This window comes from Mustela putorius, unplaced genomic scaffold (assembly GCF_011764305.1).
Source record: "Mustela putorius furo isolate JIRA1106 unplaced genomic scaffold, ASM1176430v1.1 tig00000145_pilon_pilon_pilon, whole genome shotgun sequence".
NCBI classification, from domain to species: domain Eukaryota; kingdom Metazoa; phylum Chordata; class Mammalia; order Carnivora; family Mustelidae; genus Mustela; species Mustela putorius.
Window position 1 is genome coordinate 41,289,945 of NW_025421294.1, and position 26,107 is coordinate 41,316,051.

General features: G+C 41.9%; 1 protein-coding gene across 4 annotated transcripts in view; it reads right to left on the bottom strand.

The window, feature by feature from the left end:
* Positions 1 to 26,107, bottom strand: part of TENM2 (teneurin transmembrane protein 2) — a 1,128,378-nt gene that overhangs the window by 261,141 nt on the left and 841,130 nt on the right. For all 4 annotated transcript variants that reach the window (XM_045075622.1, XM_045075621.1, XM_045075624.1 and 1 more), the window contains one exon: positions 3,351 to 3,589. In XM_045075622.1, coding sequence (XP_044931557.1) covers positions 3,351 to 3,589 — 239 coding nt within the window. The remainder of the gene's footprint in view (positions 1 to 3,350; positions 3,590 to 26,107) is intronic.

Consider the following 26,107-nt stretch of genomic DNA (forward strand, 5'->3'; position numbering starts at 1 on the left):
TGTTATGTGTGCTATGAGGATAAAGACACAGTAGAGTTGGCATAAAACAGGGGAGGAATTCTATATTGGTTACATGATTCAGAGACTGAGGGATCTAGAGGGATTTCTGGCATCGCAGGCCAGGAGAGCACTTGAGGGGCCCTAGCATGTAAGACAAGTTCCTGAGAGGGAAGCTCTCTTGCATTTCACAGCCAGTACTCCCAAGAAAACATGTGGACCAGGGGCTGAGTGATGCACAGAATGATCCCCAAGGGGTTTATGCAGCTTTTCAGAGTAATTTACTCCAGGAAGTTATGTACGCGGGAAGAATCTAGCATAGGAAGAATCTGACTGGAGAGTGCATCCTGAAAGATCTTTGTCCCCAGTTGTGTCAGCAGGAACTGGGGGATCTTTCCTGAGTTGGTGAAGGCCCACATCTTCCAATGTGCACAAGTCTGCTTTCACACTCACTCGCGTGCTGGATGTATGGAAGAACTCATCATGGCGCTGAACTTTTCCAGGTGGCTCATTTCTGGAGTCTTCTCTTCATGGGTTTGAACATGCAAGGAAGGTAATTTGACTTAATTGTCACAGCTCCCGGCAGGCCTGAACCCAGTGCCTATCCATAAATATCTCGGGGTTGATGCTTCAGTTCCAGGACTTACCCTGTTCTACCGAACACGGAGTCATGTATGAACCAGAATGAGCTCAGGTCTTAGAAACTCGGGTGTCCTTAATAGGAGGGCTTTGATTTTTATGTTGCCCTTCTGTCCTTCCCTGATGACTTGTTTTCTCGGTGGGCACAATCGCTCATTGCTCCCAACAGCATTTTTCTCTGTGTTTATAATGCACTGTTTATGCCCCTGCAGCTCTGTAATTAATAATATACTGCTTTTCATCTTCAAAGTGATTTATACACATTAATTAATCCTCACCATACTTTGGAGTTTTTGCACGTAAATAACCATCATGCTTCCGGATTTTACTTAGGAAACTTAGATGCAGAAGGAAAACAACTTTGTCAAGGCAGAGGAGAATGGGATCACTGGGTCAAGATCAGCATTCAAGGCCATGACCCCTCATGGTGACTGCAGCGTTGCGGTCCCCTCTGGAGAGCAGGTCTCTGGCTCCACACTCGCCACCATCACCGCCGGGGACACTGGCCCCCACCATCACTTGTTTTGAGTCATCAACTATGCTTTAATACTCCAGGGTTAAAGAATAATCTTACCTAAAGCATACATAATAGAAAATGATAGATGATAATCTAATAAACCATCCTAAGATGCTCAGGTCCAGCTTCCAGTAGCCTCCAGACGGAGGATAAATATGTGTCCTAATCCATCATTTACAAGTTACATACCGAATTAAAACATTAAACTCTCACTGTATGGTTTCCCATTTATGTAATCACCCTACAGAAAGCTATTATATTTTAACTATCAAGCTCAATACATCAGGCAGTAGTCATCTATCTCTCTCTGGCAAGTAGAGTAGGAGGTACACTGGGGACGGTATTGGCGGAGGTGAGTAGTGCCTCAATTTCTGTATCTGGGCTCCCCATGGTGCCCATCAGCTCAGCAGAACATTAAGCCTGAGAAGTGAGCTCATGGACTCTTTTTGAAGTTTCTGACACAAAGCCAAATCATGCAAAGACCCTGAAGGCAATTCAATTTGCTTCTACCATGCCTCCTTGAACAGTTACCTGGGGAAGTACACAAAACTACCTCTAATGACGTAAAAGATTCTACACAAGTGGCAGAGCATGCGACGGACACCCTATCCCCTCCCTCAAGTCAATCCATTACTCCATCCTTCATCAAGAGCAAGTGAGAAGCAGATATGACTTTAAATTAGGGGTACATGGATGTCAGACCTCAGTCCCCATGTGGGGCTGGGGTTTATAGCACCAAGGCTTTTGCAGAGTTCCAGATAAACATGGTACCTTTCCCCCGAGTGTCATTCCTAGGAGATGCGACTGGCAAGAAATGTAAAATGGATTTTTCTGTATTAAGGTTCGCATAGCGATCTTATGGAAGACAGTGACAACTTCACATCAGTTTTTGGCTAGTAATGACCTTGGGCAGAGCCCCAGATTACTGGGGACGCAAGGCCGCCTGCCCTCACCAGCAGGCAAGCTTGCAGAGAATGGTCTGGGAAGTCCTGGACCAATTCCTTCTCTGGAAGATACCACACTGGCTGTCTGAGGATGAAGGAAGTGTGCAAGCCCCAGTGTTGAGGGAGAAGGGACAGAGTCCCTTGATCAGGATTGCCTTTTTCCCTCAGCACAAGTACTGAGAAGAACTTTGCAGTTGGCCTCTTTCTGCTGGTGTTTTATAGGCTTGCTTTGCAACATGGCGCAGCCCAACTAGGGAGGCATATCACAGCTGCCCTGAAACCAAGCTGGAACCATCAAGTGTTTCAAATATACTTGAACAAACATCGCTGTGGCCTCTGCCTTGGCCAGGAGCTCTGCTGTTGGTAAGCTCAGTTCACAGAGAAGCAACACCAGGGCTCTCTGTTGGGGCCAGGAGCTGTGATCAGGCTTTGTGGCCAGCCCAGGATGCTCATATGCATGGGGTGCCCTACCCCTGAGCTCTCGCATCCACTGCTTGCCAGAGTTACAGGGCTAGCCCCGATGGATGCAAACCAACATCCCTGGCATAGGAAGAAAGATAACCCAGCAACCTCACCAGCCTGCTACCCTAAGTTATAATCTGAGCTCGCAGAAGCACAGCTGGTATGAGACATGAACCTGATGCACAATCGTGGCGCAATTTGAGTTAAGACTAAGGGGGCAGAAGCTAAGGAGGGGATGTGGGCGAGATCCACAGTATGTGTGGGTGACCTGATTCCACACAGAGATGACTGGACTGCTCAATCCTGTTTCTGTTCCACATCTCTGGAAATAAGCTGGCTACTCAGCTAGATGTTCCCTTCGAATCAAGATGCTCCCAGAATGCTGGTCACTATTCCTCTCTTCGGTTTTTGGTGGAAGTTAATCCATGTTGCACGCGTTTTAGAGCACAGACCTGGGTTAAAATCCAGGGATGGAAGAGACTAGAAGGCTACTTTGGGAATGAGGGATGGGTTGGGAGAAACAACAATTTTTAGCTCGTCTCCAAGAAAGAATACAGTAGGGATGCTTACTTACACATCTGATAAATGTTATGTAGAATCTTGAGAAAGGAGTTCATCAGATTTAAACACATTTCAGGAAAGAAAAAGCACTCCCATCCCTCCCTCATTGGTTACATCTTTCAGCCAACAAGCAAGCTGTACAGACAAGAGAAGCCTGCTGTATTCACAAGTCCACGGCCTCTGCCCCACCCCTCATGGCCAGGGTCATGGAGCAGGCTGCCCCGACTTACCGATGAAATACGCCAGCAGGATCGCCAAGAGGAGGGCTGCGGCGATGGCGGACAGGGCGGCGCATTTCCAGCTGCAGTATTTAGAGGGCTTCTTCAGCTTGAAGGCCTTCCTAGAGAAGGTATTCCGGGGCAGCAGGCGGGGCGGTGGCGTGTAAACGGTTCCTGAGGTCAAAGGGTATCCCGGAGAAGAGCTGCTAAACAGGGGTGTGCTCCCCGAGGAGGTCTTGAAGAGAAAGTGCCTGGTGAGGAAAAGGGAAAGAGTCAGCATGGACATGGCTGGCTCCTGGGGGACATCTAGCTGCCTTTTCTTTCACTCTGATTTTCTAGTTCTAGTACGGTCCTAGGACCCAGCTCTACCTTGTCAAGGACAGAAGGGCAAAGATTTCATTTGACGTTGACATAAATTAATTCCGTAAACTCACAACATTTTCTGTGTTCCCATATAGGTCTAGATTTTACCTTCCACAACAATTCTGAAAAGTATTCAAAGCAAAAATGGAAACTGGGTTACTGTCTGTCACTTGGAGATGATGAGGATGATGACGATGACGCAAAGCAGTGTTGTGTATTACAACCGTACTGGGAGAGGCACTAGAAATAGACTCTCACAGGTACTTACAAACTAAGTATTAAAATATCCATACATTTAAGATATGGGAGATCAGGCTTAGAGAAGTCAAACAATTGTCCAAGGATGTGAACTCGGAGCTCTGTCTCATGCCGAAGTCCGAGCTCTTGAGTGTTACTCTCAACTGTCTTTCCTGAGCCTTCTTCCTGAGCTGTTTGCCCTCTGACTTGCTTCCTGTCCTGGGACCGCCTCTCTAGCTCATGTGATGATCATGGTTTTTTCTTTGGTAACCTCTTTGCTTACCAATTACACAAGGTGCTCTTGGTCTCTTGGGCTACAGCGTGGCAATAGGGTAATGGGGCCTGCTGCTGACACCTACCACAACCCTTCCTCAGGGTCAGGGGATGGTCTTTCAAAGGACACTTCAAGGACCATAAATTCTCTGAGGGATTTTTCTCTCTTATGTGTGCCATTTATAAGACTTCAAATGTGACTCACCACACCTTGTTTCGAATGATGAATTCTCTTCCAGGAAATAGACAGTGGACTTTAAAGCACGGATTAAGTAGTGTCTCGAGTTTGAGCAGCTGGAGACTGGGGACTGTGTCTTCTTTTATACCTTGTTCGTTTTTATGTTCCCAGTACACAGCTCAAAGCTCAGCATGCAAGGGAAACTTTAGTGAGTGAGTGAATGAATGAATGAATGAATGAGTGATTGAATGGAGTCCCCTCAAGTTCTGTGACCTTGAGATTCTAAGACTCCAAAATGTCATACAGGTAATTGCTTCTTCTTCAAGTCTTCAGCAGGTACAACTATACTTATGGACTACATACCATGTGTCAATTATGACGCCAAATGTTTAACTTGCATCCAAACCTCACATCAACCCTATATTTTTACCACAGTTTTACAAATGAGAAAATGGAAGCTCGAAGGTAGCAAGCAGGGTCACTGGGGCTACAACTCCCATCTGCCTGACTCCAGACCCTTTGGTTTGACCTCATGCACCATACTGCCCCTGCATACAGGACCCAGCAGGCTATCCCGGTGGGATTCTGAGGCCGGCTTGCTATTATTACAAGTATTTGGATCTTAGCTGCTTCCAGACAAAACCTTGAAAGTATTTTAATCCTTGACAAATATCAAACAAACTTGGGATGACTGACAATCAAGTCAGAAAATGAGTATCTGGTTAGAGAATGATTTGGCATAGCTAATATTAAAACAAACAACTGATACTTAAAAACGTTATTTATACTCTAAGTATGTTTGATGATCTGAATTAAGGCAAGAGGTTGGATCCCATAAATAAGCCTCTGTATTCCTTAGTACTTAGTACTCTCTTAACGCTCTGGATGAAAAGTACCTTTGGAAGAGGTGGCAGGAGGCACAGGGTTTAGAAGAAGCATTTTGGAGGAACATTCACCTGGATGGAAGTCTTAGCAGTACCATTCCTGGACAAGTAAGCTTCTGTGAGTTACACAATACTGTTCTTAAAAGCCTCCATCTCTTCATCTGTAAAATGGGGGTAATGATGGTCCTGGCACCTCCTGTCACAGCATAGGTGGTTGTATGGATTACATGAGATCACGTAGGAAAGGCACCTAACTAAAGGCGTGTCTCATAACAAATGGTCGATGCATTATGAGTAGCTTTTATTATTAATTCTCAAAATGACATAAGGAGTCTGAAATACGAGTTTTAATTTAAAGCCTGACAAATGTCAAACAAACACCTGAAGAGTTCTCCAAATCACTAAATAATAGTCCACAGCCTTATAATTAAGCTAGAACATATGCACACCAGAAAGTCAGGGTGATGAAAAGCGCTGGAATTTGATTTAGAACTAGCTTAGATGTACTTCTTGTACAATTTCCCAAGGGTGGGCTGTGAAAATAGGGTATTAAACTAAAACCAAGAAATATAAAGACATCGTAAGCCATTATTAATAAATATCTAGAAATATAGGGGCACCAAATCTCAACCCCACAGAGATCTCACTCCTTCCCGTGGCTTCAGGCATCCTATGACTCAAGTCATCAAGGGTCCATTTCCAACCAGCTTCCTCCCTGAGGTCCAGACTCCCATGCCAGGTGTCTACTGAGCATCTCTCTCTCTCTCTCTCTCCATCCCATAGCTGTATTGCACAAGTACACCCAAGCACAGACTCTTTTCCTTCCCCTCCCCATTCACACTCTTCCTGCATTCCTGTAATTCCCAAGCTGCCATTTTTCACTTCCTCCTTTCCTCTCACCTGCTCCCATATAACGGGTGAAAGAATCCTATCCATTTTATTTCTGAAAACCTCTCCCATCAACCTTCCCCTTTCAACCCTCCTGCTGCTTTTCTTTCCAAACCACAAATGTCATTGTGCGCTGCCTTATAAATCCTGGCTGATTCTCCAATGCCTGCAAGAAGAAATGCAAATCTCAATACAGGACCAGACTCTTCACAATTACCCAATTGTTTTACCCTTGTCTCTAACCTTGTGCTCCCTGATCCCTGAACTCTGCTTCAGCCACACCAGAAGATGCATCTTTCCTTAACCTGGCTGTCTGTGCTGCCATGCCTTCAGGAATGAAGTGCCATGCCTTTGGGAATGGCTGTTCCTATGCTTCCCCACCCACTGTACCCTAGCCAGCTCCTAGTCACCCTCTTGGGAACCCGGTTTCAAAAGATTTGGTATCTCTACCATCTTCGATCACTTTTTTGCATTCAAGAATCTATTATACACTTGGATATCTATCTACCTATGTACCTACCTATATCTATGTGTGTATGCATGTATCTATCTATCTATCAATCATGTGTCTGCCTCAGTGCCTGGTGACTGAACATCGGTCATATTTGTGGACAGAATCTGTAAATTGGAAACAATGTTTTGGCAATATCAGAGAAGTCACAAGATGAAGATTAAGAAGTTTAATTGCTTTAATGTCATTTTTAATGCACTCATTCATAAGAAATAATAGAAGGAAATGATTTTTTTTTTTTTTTTGGTATGGGATTTTTTTTAAGATTTTTTATTTCTTCATGTAACAGAGAGAGAGATCACAAGTAGGCGGAAAGGCAGGCAGAGAGAGAGGGGGAAGCAGACTCCCTGCTGTGCAGAGAGCCCGATGTGGGGCTCTATCCCAGGACCCTGGGACCATGACCTAAGCCAAAGGCAGAGGATTAACCCACTGAGCCACCCAGGCATCCTGGTATGGGATTTTTTCCCGAGATCTTAAAATTGTCTACTGACAACTCAGTGTATTTTCCACACTTCTTCCTAAAAAGGAAGTCAGGTTATGTCACATGTCAATAATATTCTCCCATGCCCTCCCTCAATCAATCAATCAATCAATCAAGTTTTCCAATAAAATAAAGTCACAAGTCCTTCCCATGACCTACAGTGCCCTGCCGTGGTCTGCCTTCTGGCTTATAGTCTTTCCAACTATACCTTCTACCACTTTAGCCTCTCTCACTCCATCAGTTGACCTGTCTTTTTGATATTCCTCATCATATCACATCCAACCCATTTTCACCTAAGGGCCTTTGTACATGCTGTTCCCTTTGCCTGGAAATACCTCACAGCTTGTTTTTTTCACATCATTCTCCACTCTGCTCCATGTCACTTTCCCAGGGAGATCTTTCCTGCCCTTCCCCTGCTTCTTTCTCTGTCATTCTCCATTCTGTTTTAACTACTTTATTTTTTTTAAACTTTTAAAAAAGATTTATTTACTTATTTGTCAGAGAGAAAGAGAGAGAGAAACACACACACACACACACACACAGTGCAAGCACACAAGCAGGAGAGCAGCAGACAGAGGGAGAAGCAGGCTCCCCGCTGAACAAGGAGCCCGATGCGGGACTTGATCCCAGGACCCTGGGATCGTGACCTGAGCTGAAGGCAGAGGCTTAACCAAGTGAGGCACCCAAGTGTCCCTATCTTTCTAAATAATATATGTATTTGTATATTATGTATTATCTATCTCCATCATTAGATCTGAACTTCGATGGCGTTTAAAATAAACAAGTGTTTTGTCTCATTTGTTCAACACTGTACCCTGATGTTTAGAAGAGAGCCTGGCACATAGTGGGTACTCAGCAAATCCTCGTTAAATGAATGACCTACGAACTTTCCAAGGCCAAAACTGTGAATGTTAACAGGATAGCACTGTGAACAATTTTAATTTTAAAATTAGGATTCCTTCCACCACACTGACTTCTGTTTTCCAGATTTACAAGTTTATTTATGTGCATTGAGGCAGATGTTTATATTGATGCATACAAACTCATGTCCTTTCACTAGAAAAACAAACAAACAAACAAACAAACAAATACCACATACTTTTCCAGACTGCATTAATCCTAGCAGATTATAGCTCTCAGCCCTCTCTTTGCTATGGTGGTGTCTGGAATGACCTTAGCTAAATGAAACTCATTTGGTTATCATAGCCCTTTTTTTTCCAGTTTCTGATGCTTAAAATGATTAAACCAAAGTACAAAAGATAATGTAGACTCCTGTTTCTTCACAGGAGAGCTACACCTGCCGCTGCAAATCTTTAGAAGGTTAAATTCAGCAAATAAAGAAATTTTTTAAAAAAGGTTCTAAAGAAGTGATCTTCAGAGTATGTCTTATAAATACGTGCTTTGTGATCATGGGAGTTCTCTGTTAGGAAAGTACAACTTTCTGGCCTCCATCCAGAGCCAGGGCTAGGGTCTGGGCAGTTATTGGTTAAGAAGCTCCCAATGGGATTCTAATGTATTTTGAAGTTCAAGAAACTCTACCCTAACCATTTTGTACCTCTCGAATGTATCTGATGGTTGGTAGATGTATCTTAAAATTCTATACATCTAGGGAACACCCTAGATGTTTAGTAGATGTATCTTTTTAAATGAGAGTTTTGAATGCTGATGTCTTCAGAGGCGAAGTGTCAAGAAGGCTACAACTTACTTCCGAATGATTCAGCAGAAAGATCTCTAGGTCTGTTTCTAGATAAGGCAAATGTGGTAAAACGATAGCAATTGTTGAAACCAGGTGGTTATTCTTAGTTTGTACTACTCCCCCAACTTTTCTGTATGTTTGAAAATTCTTAGGATCACAAGTTGAAAAAAATGCAAGCTTTGATTCACCCAAGGATTGCTGTCACATGCTGCAGGAAGGAAAAACAAGATCAATAAAATGAAGCAAGGCCCATAAGGTAATGGTCTAGCCAGATGGTTATTGGGAGGACCAAGGCAGCTTAGGGGACTTCTCCTGATTTTTCCCTGAACTGGCTATTAAGACAGCTTTTCCCCCTCGGGGGCCTGCTCAGTATGCTCTGATGAATCATTTGTGATGCCCCAACTGAACTTCTTCCCAGCAGTCGGTCATGGAAGTAGCTCAGCTCAGGACTCCAGGCGTCAGCAAAAATGTGTAGTTTCCAAATGCACTTGACATTTTTCAAGCACAACTCAATTGCTCTCAGAATTGGCCACTTGTGCCTCGGAAAGGAAAGGCAAATGAGGGGCCCCAAAGTGCTGTCCTTGGAGTTTGCTAACACTCAAAGGGATAGAGAAAACCAGTCCTTGATGTCTTACAAAAAATAAAAGAAGAGCTCGCATGCTTCTTTCCCTTCCTAGCCATGTGCGCTTCAGTCCTGGCACCCAGCGCCCTTCCTGGCCCGGGTTAGGGGCTCCAAATGGCCATGGAAGGGAATGGTGAGGCTAAGGAAGGACAGTGGCTCTGCATCCTCAGCTCTGGACCCTAGATCCTAGTGAGTTCTTAAGAATACAGTCATCATCACTTCACCTAAAGCTATCTTTTTGGTAAATGTCATTTTTCCTCATGTGAAAACAAAACTATCTAATAAAAACTGAGAGAGAGCGAGAGCGAGCGAGCATACCTAACAACCATTCTCCCAGACATTTTACATGACAGCAAAGACATGTATCTGAGGCAGAATTCTGGCAAACCAGGATTTCAAATTGGCTTAGAAAATTAAGGGCATACGTTTTCTCTGATTAAACAAGCATGGAAAATTTTAAAAAGACGTCTAACAAACAAGAAACTCATGCATAGCATCCGTGTAAGAGGGACCCCCATCAATTCAAAATACTGTGAATTTTTATTTTATTCTTATGATACAGAAGGAGCTTGACTAATCTAGGATGGAAGCATTGAGAAGTCATAGCTGGTTAAACTACATGAGATTCCAACAGAAGATTTCTTTTCCTTTTTCTGAGTCAATCACCAGTAAACTCGCTCATTAACCTCAAACCCTACCAAAGAAGGAAACAAACGGAAAATCCCTTAACACCAAGTGCCATCACTCAGGTTGCAACCAGTGGGATCCTAAGAGGTAGTCTCCTTATTTTCTATTGGTTTGGCTTTATTCCAGGGGGAAATCCCAGCAGGGCTTTGAAACAGAAATGTACTACACAAATAATTGCACTGCCTCAACTCCAAAGGTCAAGTTTTTGTCCCCACCCCCACTGCTCTCTGTTCTCCTCTCTCTCAATCTATTTCCCACTATTTCCTCACAGTGTACCATTCAGCTAACTGCAACAACGAATGACTAACAGTGCAGATGAGTTCTCTCCTGCTCATGAAGTCAGCTGCAGGAAACATTCTCCTTGAAATCAAGCAAAACTATTGAATGGTCTCAACATAGCTCTGTGTGCAAAACTGCAGATCTGGTTATCAGAGAAAACAGGTGTTGACTGTTGTTCTACCGAGAAAATTGACCTCCCCTATAAATAAACTCACAGGTATTCAGAGGAGTGGATGAAAATAATGATACACAGCCCATTAATCCCTAAAAGATGTTTAATATCATACATGCAGTTGCTGAAATTTGATAAAAAGCCAGAGAAAGGATAGAAGCAGAAATGTACCTGGAGTGGGGTTGGGGTGATCAGCGAGGGAGATCAGGTATGCCCTGGAAAATGGGCGATTTCATCACATTTCACTGGTCCTGGCTCTGCCCTTTGAAGCATCAGGTTTATTGTCTCTAAAGGAGTAAGTTTAATAAAGAGGCAGCCCATAAAGGGTACTGTAGCATGTAAAGTTACTGTAATTAGGTTTTCAGGAGTTATAATAAAACATTTAGCTGGAGAGAGGTTAAATAACCACAACACTTTCCAGCATCATTATTATACTCTCCAGTACAAGAAGGAATGATGGTGGTAGAGGGGAAACTCGATGGGTGGGCTCCTGAGAGAGATGCAGAGAGACCTGGGGCATGGAGAGAAAGAGAGAGAGAGAGAGAGAGAGAGAGAGAGGGAAGAGAACCTTATAGGATGGGATGGAAAAAGCAGGAGAGATAATGAGGAAGATGATGTTGGGTATTATACTGTTGAGTCACTTCTTGAAGAGCAAAACTAAGTTGCTTTTTAAATAAGTGTTCTATCTTTTTTTCCTATTTTCAAATATAACATGTACATATTATTAAAAAATCAAGTCATAAATTAAAAAATAGAGAGCAAAACTCTATCATCTTTTTAAAAAAAAAATTAAATTAACATATAATGTATTATTAGCCCCAGGGGTACAGGTCTGTGAATTGCCAGGTTTACACACTTCACAGCACTCACCATAACACATACCCTCCCCAATGTCCATAACCCCACCACCCTTTTCCTACCCCCCTCCCCTTAGCAACCCTCAGTTTGTTTTGTGAGATTAAGAGTCTCTTACGGCTTATCTTCCTCCCGATCCCATCTTGTTTCATGTATTCTTTTCCTACCTTCCAAGCCCCCCACGTTGCATCTCCACTTCCTCATATCAGGAGATCATATGATAGTTGTCTTTCTCTGATTGACTTATTTTGCTAAGCATAATACCCTCTAAAAACTCGATCGTCTTGAGAGGAAGACTAGTAAAACATTTGAGGTTTAGAGTCAGGTTTACATAGAAACATTTTTTTTTTCTTCTTATTTTTGAAAACAGTAGGATCAGATCAAGGAGGCAGGATTAAGCCTGCAGATTCTGGACTTGGGACAACCAGGATTTGGGTCCTGGCTTCTATTCTTGTCTATTCTATTCTTGTAACTAGAGAGTTTACTTATCTCTCTAGGTGGCCTCACCTGTAAAGTGAGAGAATGTTAGTACCTTCATGGGCTTGTTTAGGGAGATTGGGTGACTTTATTCACGTGAGATGCCCAACATTGAGCTTGACATCCAATGAATGGTCAATAAATGCAGCTATTAATCGCCTGAAGGCAGGAATCATTGCTAGGTCTCCCTGACCTAGGACAGTACCCATCTCATTTAAAATATTTGTTAAATGCATGAACCACTCTAATCAGCACAATGACTAGGACTTTGTAGGCATCCCAACCCCCTAAAAACAATTTTATTAGGAAGGGAAGGAATCGAAGGTTTTACTAATGTGCTTCTTCTCTTCTTCCAGTTGGGAATTTATGCTTGGGCTGAGAAGTGAACTGTTGCTTTTTAACATAAAACTTTAAAAATGTTTTTAAAAAATTGCTACTTCCCAAGTTTGAAGAAGCCAGTAACCCAATTAGTATAATTAAAAGCCCATTTCATTTCACGATTCCCTAAGCTTAGACTCAAACCAATTTTGATGCAATGAAAAATAGGCTTTCAAGGTTTCTGATCCCTGAACCTTTTAGATCATAGGGGACTATCACTACATTTGCATATGCCATGAACAACAGGAAAATCCTCTATTTTGCCCTCTTCAAAATTTGCAGTCATACCAAAAATACTCACAGCTGGAATAATTAGCAACTCAATTTATTGCCTTCCGTTTTTTAAATAGAAGCTTCGACTCTTGATATTTAAATAGTGTCACACTGTGATATAACATAGCATTTTTCATGGTAAAACTTCTTTTTTTCCCCCCCATGAAATGATATACTGCTCAGTGTGACAGGCAAGGTCTCTGGAGGTCACTAAAGAAACCTGGTGTTTTGTGAGCAAATCCATTTCAGAGTCTTTGGGATGAAATGAAGAGTCTTTTTTTTTCCCCTGGAGTTGTTAACTTGTTGACTTTTTTCAAGTTAATTGGTAAAAGTCTTGATATAGTAGAGGAAAAAAACAAAGACTTCTGACTTTGACTTCAAACTTGACCTTGAATTCACCACACACTATAATATGGGAGTGTAGAGACAGCCATTTCAAATAGACTTGCGTTTGTGTTCACCGGCAGCCAGAGGTAGATGAAGAAAGAATGCCCGCCATCAGATACAATCAACGAGCAGAATGATTTCTCCCATCGAGTTTATTGCCTGTACCATTCAGAGAGTCAAAGAATTTTTGAGCTGGAAGAAACCTTAGGGCATATCCCTTTATCATATTCTGCTTCATGCTACCACATTTGTCCTGTGTGTTTGCCTTGTCTCCCCAGTCATATTACAAGCTTCTCAAAAGCAGGTCCTATATCTTTTGCTTCCTGGTATCTTTCTCTGTTCATAGTAGGTGCTCACAAACTGTGTACTGTGTACTGAAGGAACACAGCAATTAAGAACAGTGGAAATGCACAGGCTTTGGAGTCAGGCATACCTGTACTCAAATAACAACTGCGCCAGGAACTGCATTTTGTTGGGAAAGCTGGTATAATGTCCCTGAGCCTCAGATGCCTCTTCCAAAAAATGGTTAGGTAACAGTATCTGCACTACAGAACCGTGAAAGGGGTGAAATAGATCATGAAGACAATCTGTGAGCACAGAGGCTGCCCCACAGGAGGTGTCTAACACACAGCTGCCATGTTCCCCTTTTTCTTTGAAACAATTCAAAATCTAAAATATGAAGTCATGAGTCAACCAGTATTTATTGAGCATGGAATATGTATCACATGGTACCAGATGCTTTGGATAAAATGTTAAGTCCTCCTCCTCAAATAGAATTACTAAGTGGATAGACAGGTGGAATAAACAAAACTGAAGTCCAGGTGAACCAACAAGTACATGAGAAATTATAAATTGTGAGAAATGCAATGAAGGGAAAAGGGACTAAGAAAAAGTTGGGACTATATTAGTATGGTCACTTCTCTCTGAGGAGATGATCGAAAAGGGGAAGTCTAAGGATTAGGAGTTAATCATCCAAGGAGCGATGAAAAGAGCATCCCAGGTAGGGGAAGCAGTATGTGCAAAGGCCCTGTAGTAGGAAGGTCTTAAATTTTGAGGATACGAGAGAACGACCTGTGGTTGGAACACAGTGACCCACAGGGTAAGCAGTGGGAGAGAGGTAGGCATGATGACTACTACATTACACAAGGTTTTGAGGGCATGGGATCTGGATTTTAAAACAAAGGGTTTTAAATTATGTCTTCTCTTTGAGCAAAGGAAGGTAGATCTTTAGGAGCATTCAATTTAAAAAAGAACTAAGGTAGGATAGGATAGACCCATTGGAAATTTAGTCCAGTCTTTGGTGATAAAAAGGCTTGGTGGTCTTTTTTGTGCTCTGCCTTGAGGGTCTTGGTTTTTGTCCAGAATATTCAAGCCACCATCAGTACTGCATCTATCACCCTATCTGCATTTGAATATAGTCAGACATCTCAAATTTACCAGGACCCAGCACAACTCTTGATTTTCACTACACACTGTCCTTCTGTTCCACCCATGTTGGTTAACGGAGTCATTGCCCATCAGTTGTGCAGGTGCCATCCCCAGGAAGTAGACTCTTAGAAAGAAATAGGCATGCAGGCAGCAGCTTCTTAGAAAGTGCTCTTGGGAACAGCACCTGTGAGGGAGTGAAGAAAGCAGTCTGGGCAGAGAGAGAAGCTGACCCATGATGCTGTTGGAAGGGTTCCTTGGTCAGTCTCATGGGGAGCTCTGGAGCTGTTGGGCTTGTGTCATTGGACAGCTCTGGAGAGCTGCTCCATTTTGGTCTGAAAGGGTCGGGCCTTATCAAATCTATGGACCAGCCTCCAGCTAAAGTCCAGTTGCAGAGAGAACTTGGCAGAGATGCATGTGGATCACCAACATTTCCAACAACTAGGGAAGCATGTGTGCTCCAGTCCTGGTGTGTGGCATCTGGCTGGGTGCCATGCCATGTACCTAGCTAGACTTCACTATAGTTCCTGCCGTTCCCTGATCCCCGATTCATCATCAGTTCATTTCTCTTGGGCTCTGACACGTACCGGTCCTCTTCTTCCCACTTATACCTTGTACCTGGTCCGCTGCCTATAGCAGCCTCAAATGGGTCTCCTTGTTCCCACATTGGTCCCTTGTATCATCTCTACACAGGAACCAGTCATTGTCTACAAACACAAATCAAATCCTATTATTTTCCTGCTTAAAAACCATCTACTTCCTTTATACTCAGAAGTAACCTATCTCCTTATCCAGGTCTACAAAGCACCTCAGTATGGTCTATCTCACCCCTCTTCTCCTCCCCTGGTTATGTTCCTGAGGTCTCTGCCATACTTTTTTTGCCATCCCTCGAAGATGCCAACCTTCTCTGAACCTCAGTGTAGTCACAATGTGTTTCCATGTTCTCAGGTCCTTCAAGTCTCCCCTCAAAGCTCATTTTCTCAGAAAGCCTTCCTTGATCAGCTTTTTATTATCCCACGTTGGCCAAGGTTACGGCTCAGGAGCTGCCCACCACCAATGACTGGTTGTTGTGGGAGGTGGAGTGATGGCGCTGGTATGAAGACCCTGGTGGCTCAGTCGTTAAGTGTCTGCCTTTGGCTCATGTCATGATCCCGGGGTCCTGAGATGGAGCCCTGCATTGAGCTCCCTGCTCGGTGGGAAGCCTGCTTCTCCCTCTCCCACTCCCCCTGCTTGTGTTCTCTCTCTCACTGTGTCTCTCTCTGACAAATAAATAAAAAAATCTTAAAAAAAAAATGCAGGCTTCTCATCTGCTCCACACTTAGCCTTTGAGTACCTCTTTCCTTGCTTACCACCTGCTTCCCTCCCGTGGCACATACTTTCCTTGAGAGCCCAGATTTAGTCTTCCTTACCATTGTATCCCCAGCCCCTGGAAATATGCCCGGCACATGTTTGGTGCTCGATCCATTTTTAGCAAGTGAACAAAAGAACGAACCGATCTAGAATTTGAATTTCTATCTGTTCTCAGATCCAACACATCTATTTATTTATCCTGTGGTGTCCTCTTCAAGGGATGCCCTGTCACTCTGGGTTTCGAGATTTTGGTAAACAAGACCATGTTCTCATTATGCCTACACATGGTTATTTTAAATCCTTTGAGAAACCCGCATCTTTCTATTCTGAGGAGGCTTTTTGGCACATTTTAATGAGAGCCTTTCCATTTTCTCGATCTTTTAAGTTGGAATTCTCCTCCGCTTTTCTGGCATTCTTGAGACATGTCAGCTATAACCGCATGGAGTATCTCCATAAGAACTCACAACAGTCTACGAAAATAGTGATAGTGCACTTTTGGCTAATTTCTGGGGTTCTACTCAATGACGCTGTGCTTTTTGCAGCCCTCCCCTCCTCTCTTTCCTCAGTGACCCAATAGACATACATGTTCAGGCATTAGTTTACACTAATCTCAGGGCCAGTTTCTGGTTTGTAACCAGGAGCTCAGAGATAATCTTCCTACAAGACTAGAAGGATTTTTTTTTTTTTTTTTGGAAATGTACTTACTCCTTATCTGTCACTTCTCTGCCCCCCTACAGAGCAGTTTATCTTCATAGGTTTGGTATCTCTGCAAACATAAAGATTTCATGGTGCATTTTCTCTTCCAAATCACTTTTAAAAGAATATGAGAATAGTTTTCATCTCTGAAAAATCTTATGTATATGCTCCTCCACCCAGAGAAGAATCCATTTATCTTTCTTTACCCTCCCTCCCTCCCCCTCTGTGACAAAAGAGTCCTGTCTCCTACGCCTTTCTTTATTTCCTTATCTTTGGTGCTTCAACAAAAGTCTGATGGGTTGAGTTTACCATGGTGCTCAATGGTGATCATGTTGACAATTCCAGATGGTAATATCCTGCACCCTTGGATCCATTTATCAGTATTAATCAAATCACATGTACTGGTATTTTGTGTAGTTCCTTCAGAGTTAACCATTCCAAACCATGTTTTAGAAACAGACATTTTTTCTTAATTTTTTGGGGGGGGATGGGGTGGGGGAGAGATCAGAGCAAGAGATGGATTCTCTAGCCTATCTTATTGCCTCTCCCTTGAGTAGACTTTTCACACCAAGGGGGGATATACTTATCCTCTAGTTGTTTTTCTTTAATTAATTAATTTATTAATGAAATTGTTTTCCTATTGAGGTGAGATTCACATAACATAAAATTAACCATTTTAATGGCATTCAGTACATTTACAATATTGTACAACCACCTCTATTTTGTTCCAAAACATTTTCATCATTCCAAAAAATCAAAATGCCATTAAATAAAAAAAAATGCCATTAAAAAAGGCAACCATCCCAAAAGAAAACCCTGTACCCATTAAGTGGTAATTCCCATATCTCTCTTCTCCTACTCCCAGCTCGTGGTAACCACTAATCTGATTTCTGTCTCTATGGATTTTCCTATTATATATATTTAATATATATACATATATATATTCATTTATCTATATACATATATATTCATTTCTCTCACTTTGCATAATGTTTTCAAGTTCATCTCCATTGTAGTATGATCAGCACTTCACTCCTTTTTAAGGCTGAATACTATTCCAATGTGTATATATGTATGTGTGTGTGTGTCATATACAAAATATACATACACCACATTTTGTTTATCCTTTCATAAACTTTATTAAACTATTTTGATCTTTTGGTTATTGTGAATAGTGTGGCTTTGCACATTTGTGTAAAAATATTTCAGCACTTGTTTTCAATTTTACAGGAGATATACATAGGAGAATTGCTGGGTCATAGGGTAATTATATGTTAAAACTTGTAGGGGATCCTTTAGCTGCTCTCAAAATGTAGAAAATGATCAACCTTGAACTCCTCAACAAGGTCAAACTCGGGTCAGCCCTAAACATGTTACGAGTCTCCTTTCCTCCTACCTGCGTTACGAGATTGTTTTTAGAAAACTTCCAGCTTACAGGACCACAAAGCATCATCAGAGGGCCTAGTAGCAGTAGTTACAGAAAGAGTAATAACACTTCCTAGCTTACAGAATGTTTTTAACATGCCAAGTCAACAGGTTCTCATTTTAGGATAGGGGTTTTAATGGAAAACTACTAGGGTTTATATCCTAGGAATGGGATCTATCCATGACTTTTTTTTTTTTTTAAGATTTTATTTATTTATTTGACAGAGAGATCACAAGTAGGCAGAGAGAGAGGAAGGGAAGCAGGCTCCCCGCTGAGCAAAGAGCCCGATGCGGGGCTCGATCCCAGGATCCTGGGATCATGACCTGAACTGAAGGCAGAGGCTTTAATCCACTGAGCCAGCCAGGTGCCCCCTATCCATGACATTTTTATAAAAAATTTTGTATTGTGAGTACATATTCTGAGCATTGTATTATAAATAGTACTTCCTCATCAGGCCCAAATACTGCAGAACCCGATGAATGAATCTGAGCATGGATGAATTTCTAAAGTTCTGGTGCTTAGAGAAAATTATGTTTTATCTTAGAAGGCAAATTCAGAGAGTCTTTCTCTAGCAAGGGTTTGGAGAAATCCTATTTCCTACTTCCTATTTCCTCTTTGTTGTGAGATCAAAATATTAGATCTTGAAGTATCTTCTTTGGATCACTGAGTGTATTTGTATATTACTAGCTTTAGGTGGTGAAAGCATATAATGATACTTGGGAAATCCTGGAGTAAAAAGAATTTAGGGGATTACTACAGGATCTTCACAAGTCTTTAATATCTTAAATATCCCAGTACTCTACATATAACATTTATCATTCTGCTTATTTGGTCATGTTAGTTTTATACCACCTACTTTCCTAGGCTTAAAACCAGTATTCCATAGGGGTATATGTTTGAGAAAGAAAATTCTAATTCATTTCCCTATATTTTTGAATGATTACACTAAGGCCCAGAAAGAAATTAAAAGCAAACCAACCAGGGTGTCTGGGTGGCTCAGTTGCTAAGCATCTGCCTTCGGCTCAGGTCATGATCCCAGGGTCCCTGCTTGGCAGGAGGCCACGTCTCTCTCTCCCACTCCCTCTGCTTGTGTTCTCTCTCTCACTGTGTCTCTCTCTGTCAAATAAATAAATACAATCTTTTTTTTTTTTTTTTAAAGCAAACCAACCAAACCACCAATAATGGTTATTTCCTAGATTTTTGTAGGTTCTTCAGACCTACTGGGAGGATAGTGGGAAGGAAGGAGGGGGTGATCGAAGGGAGGGAGGAGGGCAGGAGGAAAAGAAGGAAGCTATATTATGGCATAAAAATGAAAAGGGACAGATAAAGTATTTTATGGGATTTCTTCAAGGCTTAGAAAGAAAAACAAAACTGATATACTGGAATTCTTGCATAGCTAAGAATAATTCTTGAGAGGGAGAGAAAAGCGTAAGCAGGCTCTATGCCCAGAGAATAAGCCCAATGTGGGACTTGACGTCAAGACCCTGAGATCACGACGGGAGCTGAAATGAAGAGTCGGACACTCAACTCACTGCACTCCCCAAGCAATTCTACATGTGGGGACCGGCGGAGGAGAAGGAAAACAAAGGACAAAGAAACAACTATTCCTCATTTTTGTGTGTTAGGGATTTTCTTCCACATCGATAGGGTGTAGAGATTTCTAACATTTAAGTTTGGGGTTCTGTGGCTTTTGTTTATCCTTAACACTCAAATATAGTCATTGTTAATACAATTTCTTTTCCCATTTGAATTTATATCAGACCCTTTGAGACAGGAGCAAGTTTACAAAGACCTATCAGTGTGTTCACCCACATTTCTTTCTATGCAAAATATACACAGGTACAATGTTTTCTTCTTATTTAGCACTCTTCTTGAAATGATATAAGAGCTTTTGAGGGATATTAATTAAACTTTAGAGCAACCCCTGTGACATGTGTGCCTGCCTACATATATCTGTTAGACACTTAGGAATTAATTTTTGCAGAAATGTGCCATTTAAGGGTGCTTGCTAGGCTAGCCACAAAGTCACTGACAAGGCACCAAACAGATCCATACATTTCAGTCGTCAAAAAAAATGCCATTAAAAAAGGCAACCATCATTTAGCATCAACACGTAAATATTGCCATGGTGCTTAATATACTCTCAAGCAGGTCCTGCAGTGTCCCTGTCACAAAAACGAGTCCCAGGGAAGCAGGTTCTGAAAGCTTGGCTTCCTTGAAAGGCTCCTGGTTTCCTAAATGCTGGGTTTCCTAGGGCTCCAGGCAAGGCTTTTTAAAAATGCAAGTGTCAAGGAGAACTGTCATGCATGTTTGCCTTAAGTACCCGAAAAGCTTGTCACTGCCATCTTGGAAGTCTTGACGAAGACGCGGTTGGACATGCCAAGGCACGGTAAATTGAAAGCTGCCTGACAGGGAGGTGCCTGTTAGACTAACAGCCAGGTGCCCGCCTCCAGGCATTTTCTTTGCAAGCGGCAGAATTAAACAAAACCAAAGGAGAGTCTTTCAGGGGAGGCTGTCTTTGCAGAACATCTCAGAGGCTTGGACTTGAACTGGGGTCCTTGCCAGCTCTTAGGTTTTGCTTGATAAGAGGTTAAGGGGCTACATGAAACAGGAAGCACAGTCAGCATTTCTGTGAGGGCGGTGGGAAGCCACCGGGAAAGAGCAGTGGATGGAGAGGGCAAAGGTCAAGAAGGAAAAGGAAGGTCAAGGTCAGGGTTAGGCTGACATTGCACCTGCTTGTTCTAGGAGGCTGAACAAGGCAGTGGTGAACCAGAGAACTATTGGCAGCAAGTGAGGTTCAGAGCCCAGTAATCTGGGTGACGTTGGGAAAACAATTTGTTGAATCTCAGTTTCCTCAGGTGAAAACAATGGAAAATGTTGCATAGGGATACTATGTGCATTAAATGGACTTAGCACATTCTTGCCATATAAGGAGACCCCTTAATAAATGCTAGCGTCTACTGTTCTGGAGAGAGCTATCAATGATCTCATAAACTGCCTCTTTGGAGGACAGATCTTTCCTTCTGGTCCCGCCCCCTTTCCCTTCCTTCCTTCCCTTCTCCTTTCCTTCCTTGAACACGAGGTCCTTCGGTTAGCTCTTATGAACTTTTATTTCTTGTCTTTCTGGTGTGTCAGCTAAGGCTTTTCCTACTTCTCACTGCCAATGTGACCATAATACACCTTCACAGGCTCCCCATCCCACACAGAACAGACCATAAGGTACTTCAGTGATCCCAGAAGGTGGCTGTGGCATGGACCACAAGACCTTTCTAGCATTGTCTCCTGAGTTCCAGCCCAGCTGATCAGAATGCTTACACACTCTTGCTTTTCTGGCCTTCTTCTCTTACCTCTTCCTGGAGTGGCCTTTGGATAGGGTATACTTTTCCATCAAAATGGGAATCAGACACTATTCCTTCTGGCTAGGTTTCCCAGACTGGGTAGATGGGGTATCCCCAACACCCTGTGTTCCTGTACCACCCTTTTATAGTGTTTTATATTACTATAAATTATTGACTTAGCTGACTTCTCCCACAAGACCACAACTGTTGGGGGACAAGGGCCATATCTTTTTGACTTTACCCTCAGTATCTTGCATGGTGGTCAGCCCCTAATAGAACTACCGTAAATGTTGGCTGCATTAAGCTGGAGTCCTATGAACACAGCTGCTAATGGGATTACCAGTGGGAGGTGGGAAATTAAAAAAAAAAAAAAATCCTTATTTAGCATAAAATCGGAGTTGCAGATAAAGAAACGATATAAGTTTGGCCTGAGGGCCTCTTATTGACAGAACCCTCACATACTTATTTCACAAAAGGGGCTGACTTCATTGCTGGATTTTCAAGCCCTTGATCATAAACACTCTCTTATAATAGTTAGAGCAATGATACTGCTGTACTAGGCATTTCTCCTGGGGACTCAGAAACTTGACTGAGTCGTCTTAGATATTTGTATAATATCCCCGTTAGGTGGATAGAGGCAAGGTAGACAGGGAGAAGAGGCAAATTTAAACACTGCCAAATTATAAATGAGAAAACAAAAGGCAGCAAAAGTTAGGTACATTGAATCATGTAGGCCAGGTTGTGGCACAATTTGGGAATAAAGAGAAGGGCCCTACAGCTAGAACCACAGGAAGTGAGTGAGTCAGATTTTCCCCACAGCTATGCCTCTTCCTCACACTACACCTGGCACATTAGAAGGGGAGTTGAGTTCCTCGAGTATTCTAGTATTATTTGATACATTATTCCTTGAAAAGAAAGTTCTTTCAATTCTATGTTTAAAATCCAACACCGTAAACTTCAGGGCTCTTATTTTAAGCCCATAAAAGTAAATTCAACCCATTAAAGAAGGAGGAATAAGGAGAGACGGGAGCATTTGAATTGAGATGAACATAATTTGGCATAATCCATCAAAATTTAAAAAGCACATTATACATACCCTTTGATCTAGCAATTTCTCTTCTAGGAATTTGACTCTTGAACATAATCATGTAAGTATGCAAAGGAAGGTATATACACAAGACTCTTCATTACGGTTTTGTTTGTAATAGCAGAAATGTGAAAGTGATCTAAGGGTCCATAAAGGAGAGATTGGTTAAATAAATTACGACATTTTGGAATATTACATAGACTTTAAAATAAGAATGAGGTAGGTCCCCATGAAATTACCTGACGTGATTTCCACCATATTTCATGAAGTTAAAAAAGGAAGTTGCCAAATGGTGCGTATAATACAGTCCCATTTACATTCAACTTAAAAAAAAAATATGCTCAGACATCCAAAAACATTTTGGGAAGCCTAAAATAATAAACCTTCAAAAGAGATTTCCTTGAAAATAGAAGGGGAAGGGCAGGGAATATTCCTTTCCATTTTCTAACTTCTTAGTTGTTGAATATTTTTACCAAGAGAATGCATGCATTTTGTAATATAGGAGTGGAAAGACCAAATCTATTTCAATATGGGCTCTGATCTTTGTCTAAATTCTTGACAAATCTTTTGTGGAAGGAAATGGAGAAAAGATTCTGTGCAGAGGGAAGAGGCAACAAAATCCTGTCATTGTGCTGGGAACAATGAAGCACGGAGAGGTATGCTTGAGCTACAGGCCTGCTTTATCTCACTACTTGGACATTTAGAGTGGGAGGCCTTCACTGGTCATCTGGGTCTCACTCCCCTCACATAAATAGATACTGGACTGTACTAGGTAATCTTAACATGGCCTCCAGCTTGAAAGTATTGCCTCTGTGCTGCCAAATGATTTCCAGTTCTCTTAAATGATCAAGCCAACCTCATTCATGTTTACCTTGACTCCTTCTCCTGGTCTGCCTTCTAAGGTAGTGTTCAGAATCAAGAGATCAACTTCCCAGAAGACGGCATGTTCTTATTTCTGTATTCTAGTCACCAGACCCTTTCTTCTCGGTCTCTTCCTCTCTGACTCTGACTCGCCCTCTGTGCCTGAAACAGCCTTTGGCTTTAGCTCTGTAGCAGATTCTACAATTCCTCTTTCCCAAACTGAAGGGTACCATGAACCTGAGGATGCATATTAGAGGCAGGACACGAGGAGGCTGCTCCCTACTTGCCTATTTCTAGACAAGGCCAACAATGGGGAAGATTCAGAAAATGACTCAGAGTATGTGTAGACACACATGGACTGTGTCCTTGCAACTTGTCTTCCAGTCACATCATTATTATGAAGTTGTAGGTGGTTTTAAATGTATGTGTGCTACCTTTTCCCTTATGACACTGAGTTTGAGTATTTCTAGTAATGCCACATTAAATCACAGGGGTGTAAATAGTGGTGGACATAATTAATGACATTAGGATGTGTTGCATTTTAGGACAAAACTTTTTGTCTAATTAAATGTAGAACTATTCAATTGTCACCTACACCATGGTCCATTGTGGAGATGACTGACCCCTGCAAAATGTCCTACCTACGATTTTCACCATAAAGAGGATAAAATGCATTGCCTAGAACAGGAACTTGCAGCATGGAGTTAAATGGTTTCCATTCATGGTCTTATTAAAAAAGCAAAACCAAAAATTGTCCAAAGCAATTCAATTTTATAAAGGTAAAACTGCATCCCGAGCCATTTTCAGGAGAATAGGAAATGCATCGAGTTGTTTTGAGTTAACTTTCTCATCATGAGCCCTCGTAAAGAGCACTGGTTAATAAGACAATAAATGAGCATGTTTTAATTAGAAAATGTGGAATCCAAGCAGTTTTGCAGGAAAGAAGATGATAGCTTCAAAGAGACATCAGGAGACTAATAAAAGTTAAAATGCATTAAGTGGCCATAGTGAACTCAAAGGTAAAGTTGTGGGATGTTTGAGAAGTGAACCAGAGAGGGCAATGAATCAGAAGGGGATGGAAATTAGTCAGTGGAACTTATTCTTTCTACTTCATATTAGAATCAGCTGTAAACCCCCTTCTGTGCCCAGGCAACTGAGATAACCTGATGCCCCTAAAATTTTCCTACTCCTCCATCCTGGCTAGAACTGTGTGGGCCCAGAGGAGAAAATCACTATCATTGGGCAATGTGAGTAGGTAGCTAGGGCTAGGACAAAACTATTATTGAACTTGATTTTATTTTATTTTATTTTTTGCCTGCAAAGCCTCCATTTTATGGTCTCCTAAAATCATGGTGCTCAGTTACGACCATGACATTCTTCATGCTCTACACCCATGCTCTACATTCTTCATGCTCTACACCCATGCTCTACATGGGTGCGTGATCCAGGTCTAGCCAATCAACACGGTCTGTTCTCTAGGTCTTGGGGAATGGGTCCACTGTGGGTATGTGACCATTGTTGAGTTCAATGAAAATTTAATGAAAAGAATGTTGTTGAAATATCAGAAAGAAGACTTCCTTTTTCTGTTAAATTTCTAAGGTGTGAGAACATAGCCTGAAGTTCCAACAAGGATCTTACAAATTAAGAACGATGGTGGGAAAGAGAGAAAAGTGAAGCTGAGGGACAGATTCCTAATGCCTGAGTTTCTTTTCATGAATCCAGTTCTTCCAGAATCTTGAATCTGTCTCAGGCCCTTCATCTCCCCAAGTTCCCACCTCGCAACATGCCAAATAAAGGACAATAATATCTATCAGATAACATAAAGTGTCTATTATGATACTTGGCACAAAGTAGTTATTCAAGGGATGATGATGTCTAAAAATCAAAACCGAAGAGTGTTCAGTTGTTTCCAGGAAGTGAAAAAACATCTAATCAGGCCACAATGTCTACTCACGCAGATTCTGAAGTCTAGAAGCTGAAGAAGATGATCTTTGCAGTCCCTTGTCTTTGGTAAACTACTGAAGGACACTAATGTACCAAGAGAGAACAGCTCAAAGCTGAGGAAAAGACACCCACAAAACCTGGAGATTCAAAGCACTGTCCTACTCCCAGGGGGCTCTCATGTTTATTCTCATTTTCCTGAGGCCAGGGTGGGGTAGATTTCTCCAGGTCCCATCAAATGCTTTAATAGGGTCCAATATCACCTTATGCCCTCTTATCCATGTTCTCTAGTAGAGAAAGTCTGGGTTGATAAGAGATCAAAAAGTCACTAAGATTAAGCTTTCCATTTAAAATTCTTATCCAAGAAGAGCAACATCTTCCATCTTCTTCTAAGTGCAGAATTTTAAATCCATTTGTTCAAAGAATTTTTTAAAAATGAGATTTTAATCATCGTATCATTGGTGTGTGACATCTTTACCAGAGGACTGAATGTGGAGAAATGGACTTATGAATGTTTGTACCCAACCGAAGCTTTAACAAATTACAACACAAATTCAATACAATCTCACAAATGAAAAAGAAGGGTTACCCATTCTCTTTTGAAATATAAGGCAAGGACAGTTAAAACAACGATGAAAGAAATTGGGAGCATTTTCTGATTGTTCAGTCATTCTGGCTGAGAAGCAATTCTTTAAGGGATTTAAAAATACACAATTTTGAGGGTGAGCCTTTGTGGTTAGCATTGTCATGACCTCTAAAAATGATTATTTGCAAACATGACTCATGACATAGCCTGAAATTGTTTGGTGGGTTTTGGAGGGAAGAAACCTGTCTGAGAAAAAGTTTCTTCAACCATCTCCTGTAATCTAGAGTACTCAACCCCAGGAGAGGGACCTGGCTGAGAGCCTTGTACAGGACTGCAATTCTGGGGACACAAAACTCCACTTTACAAAGACAGGCAAGGTGGAGGCTAATAAATCAAAGGAAGCTGCAGAAAAGTTGCA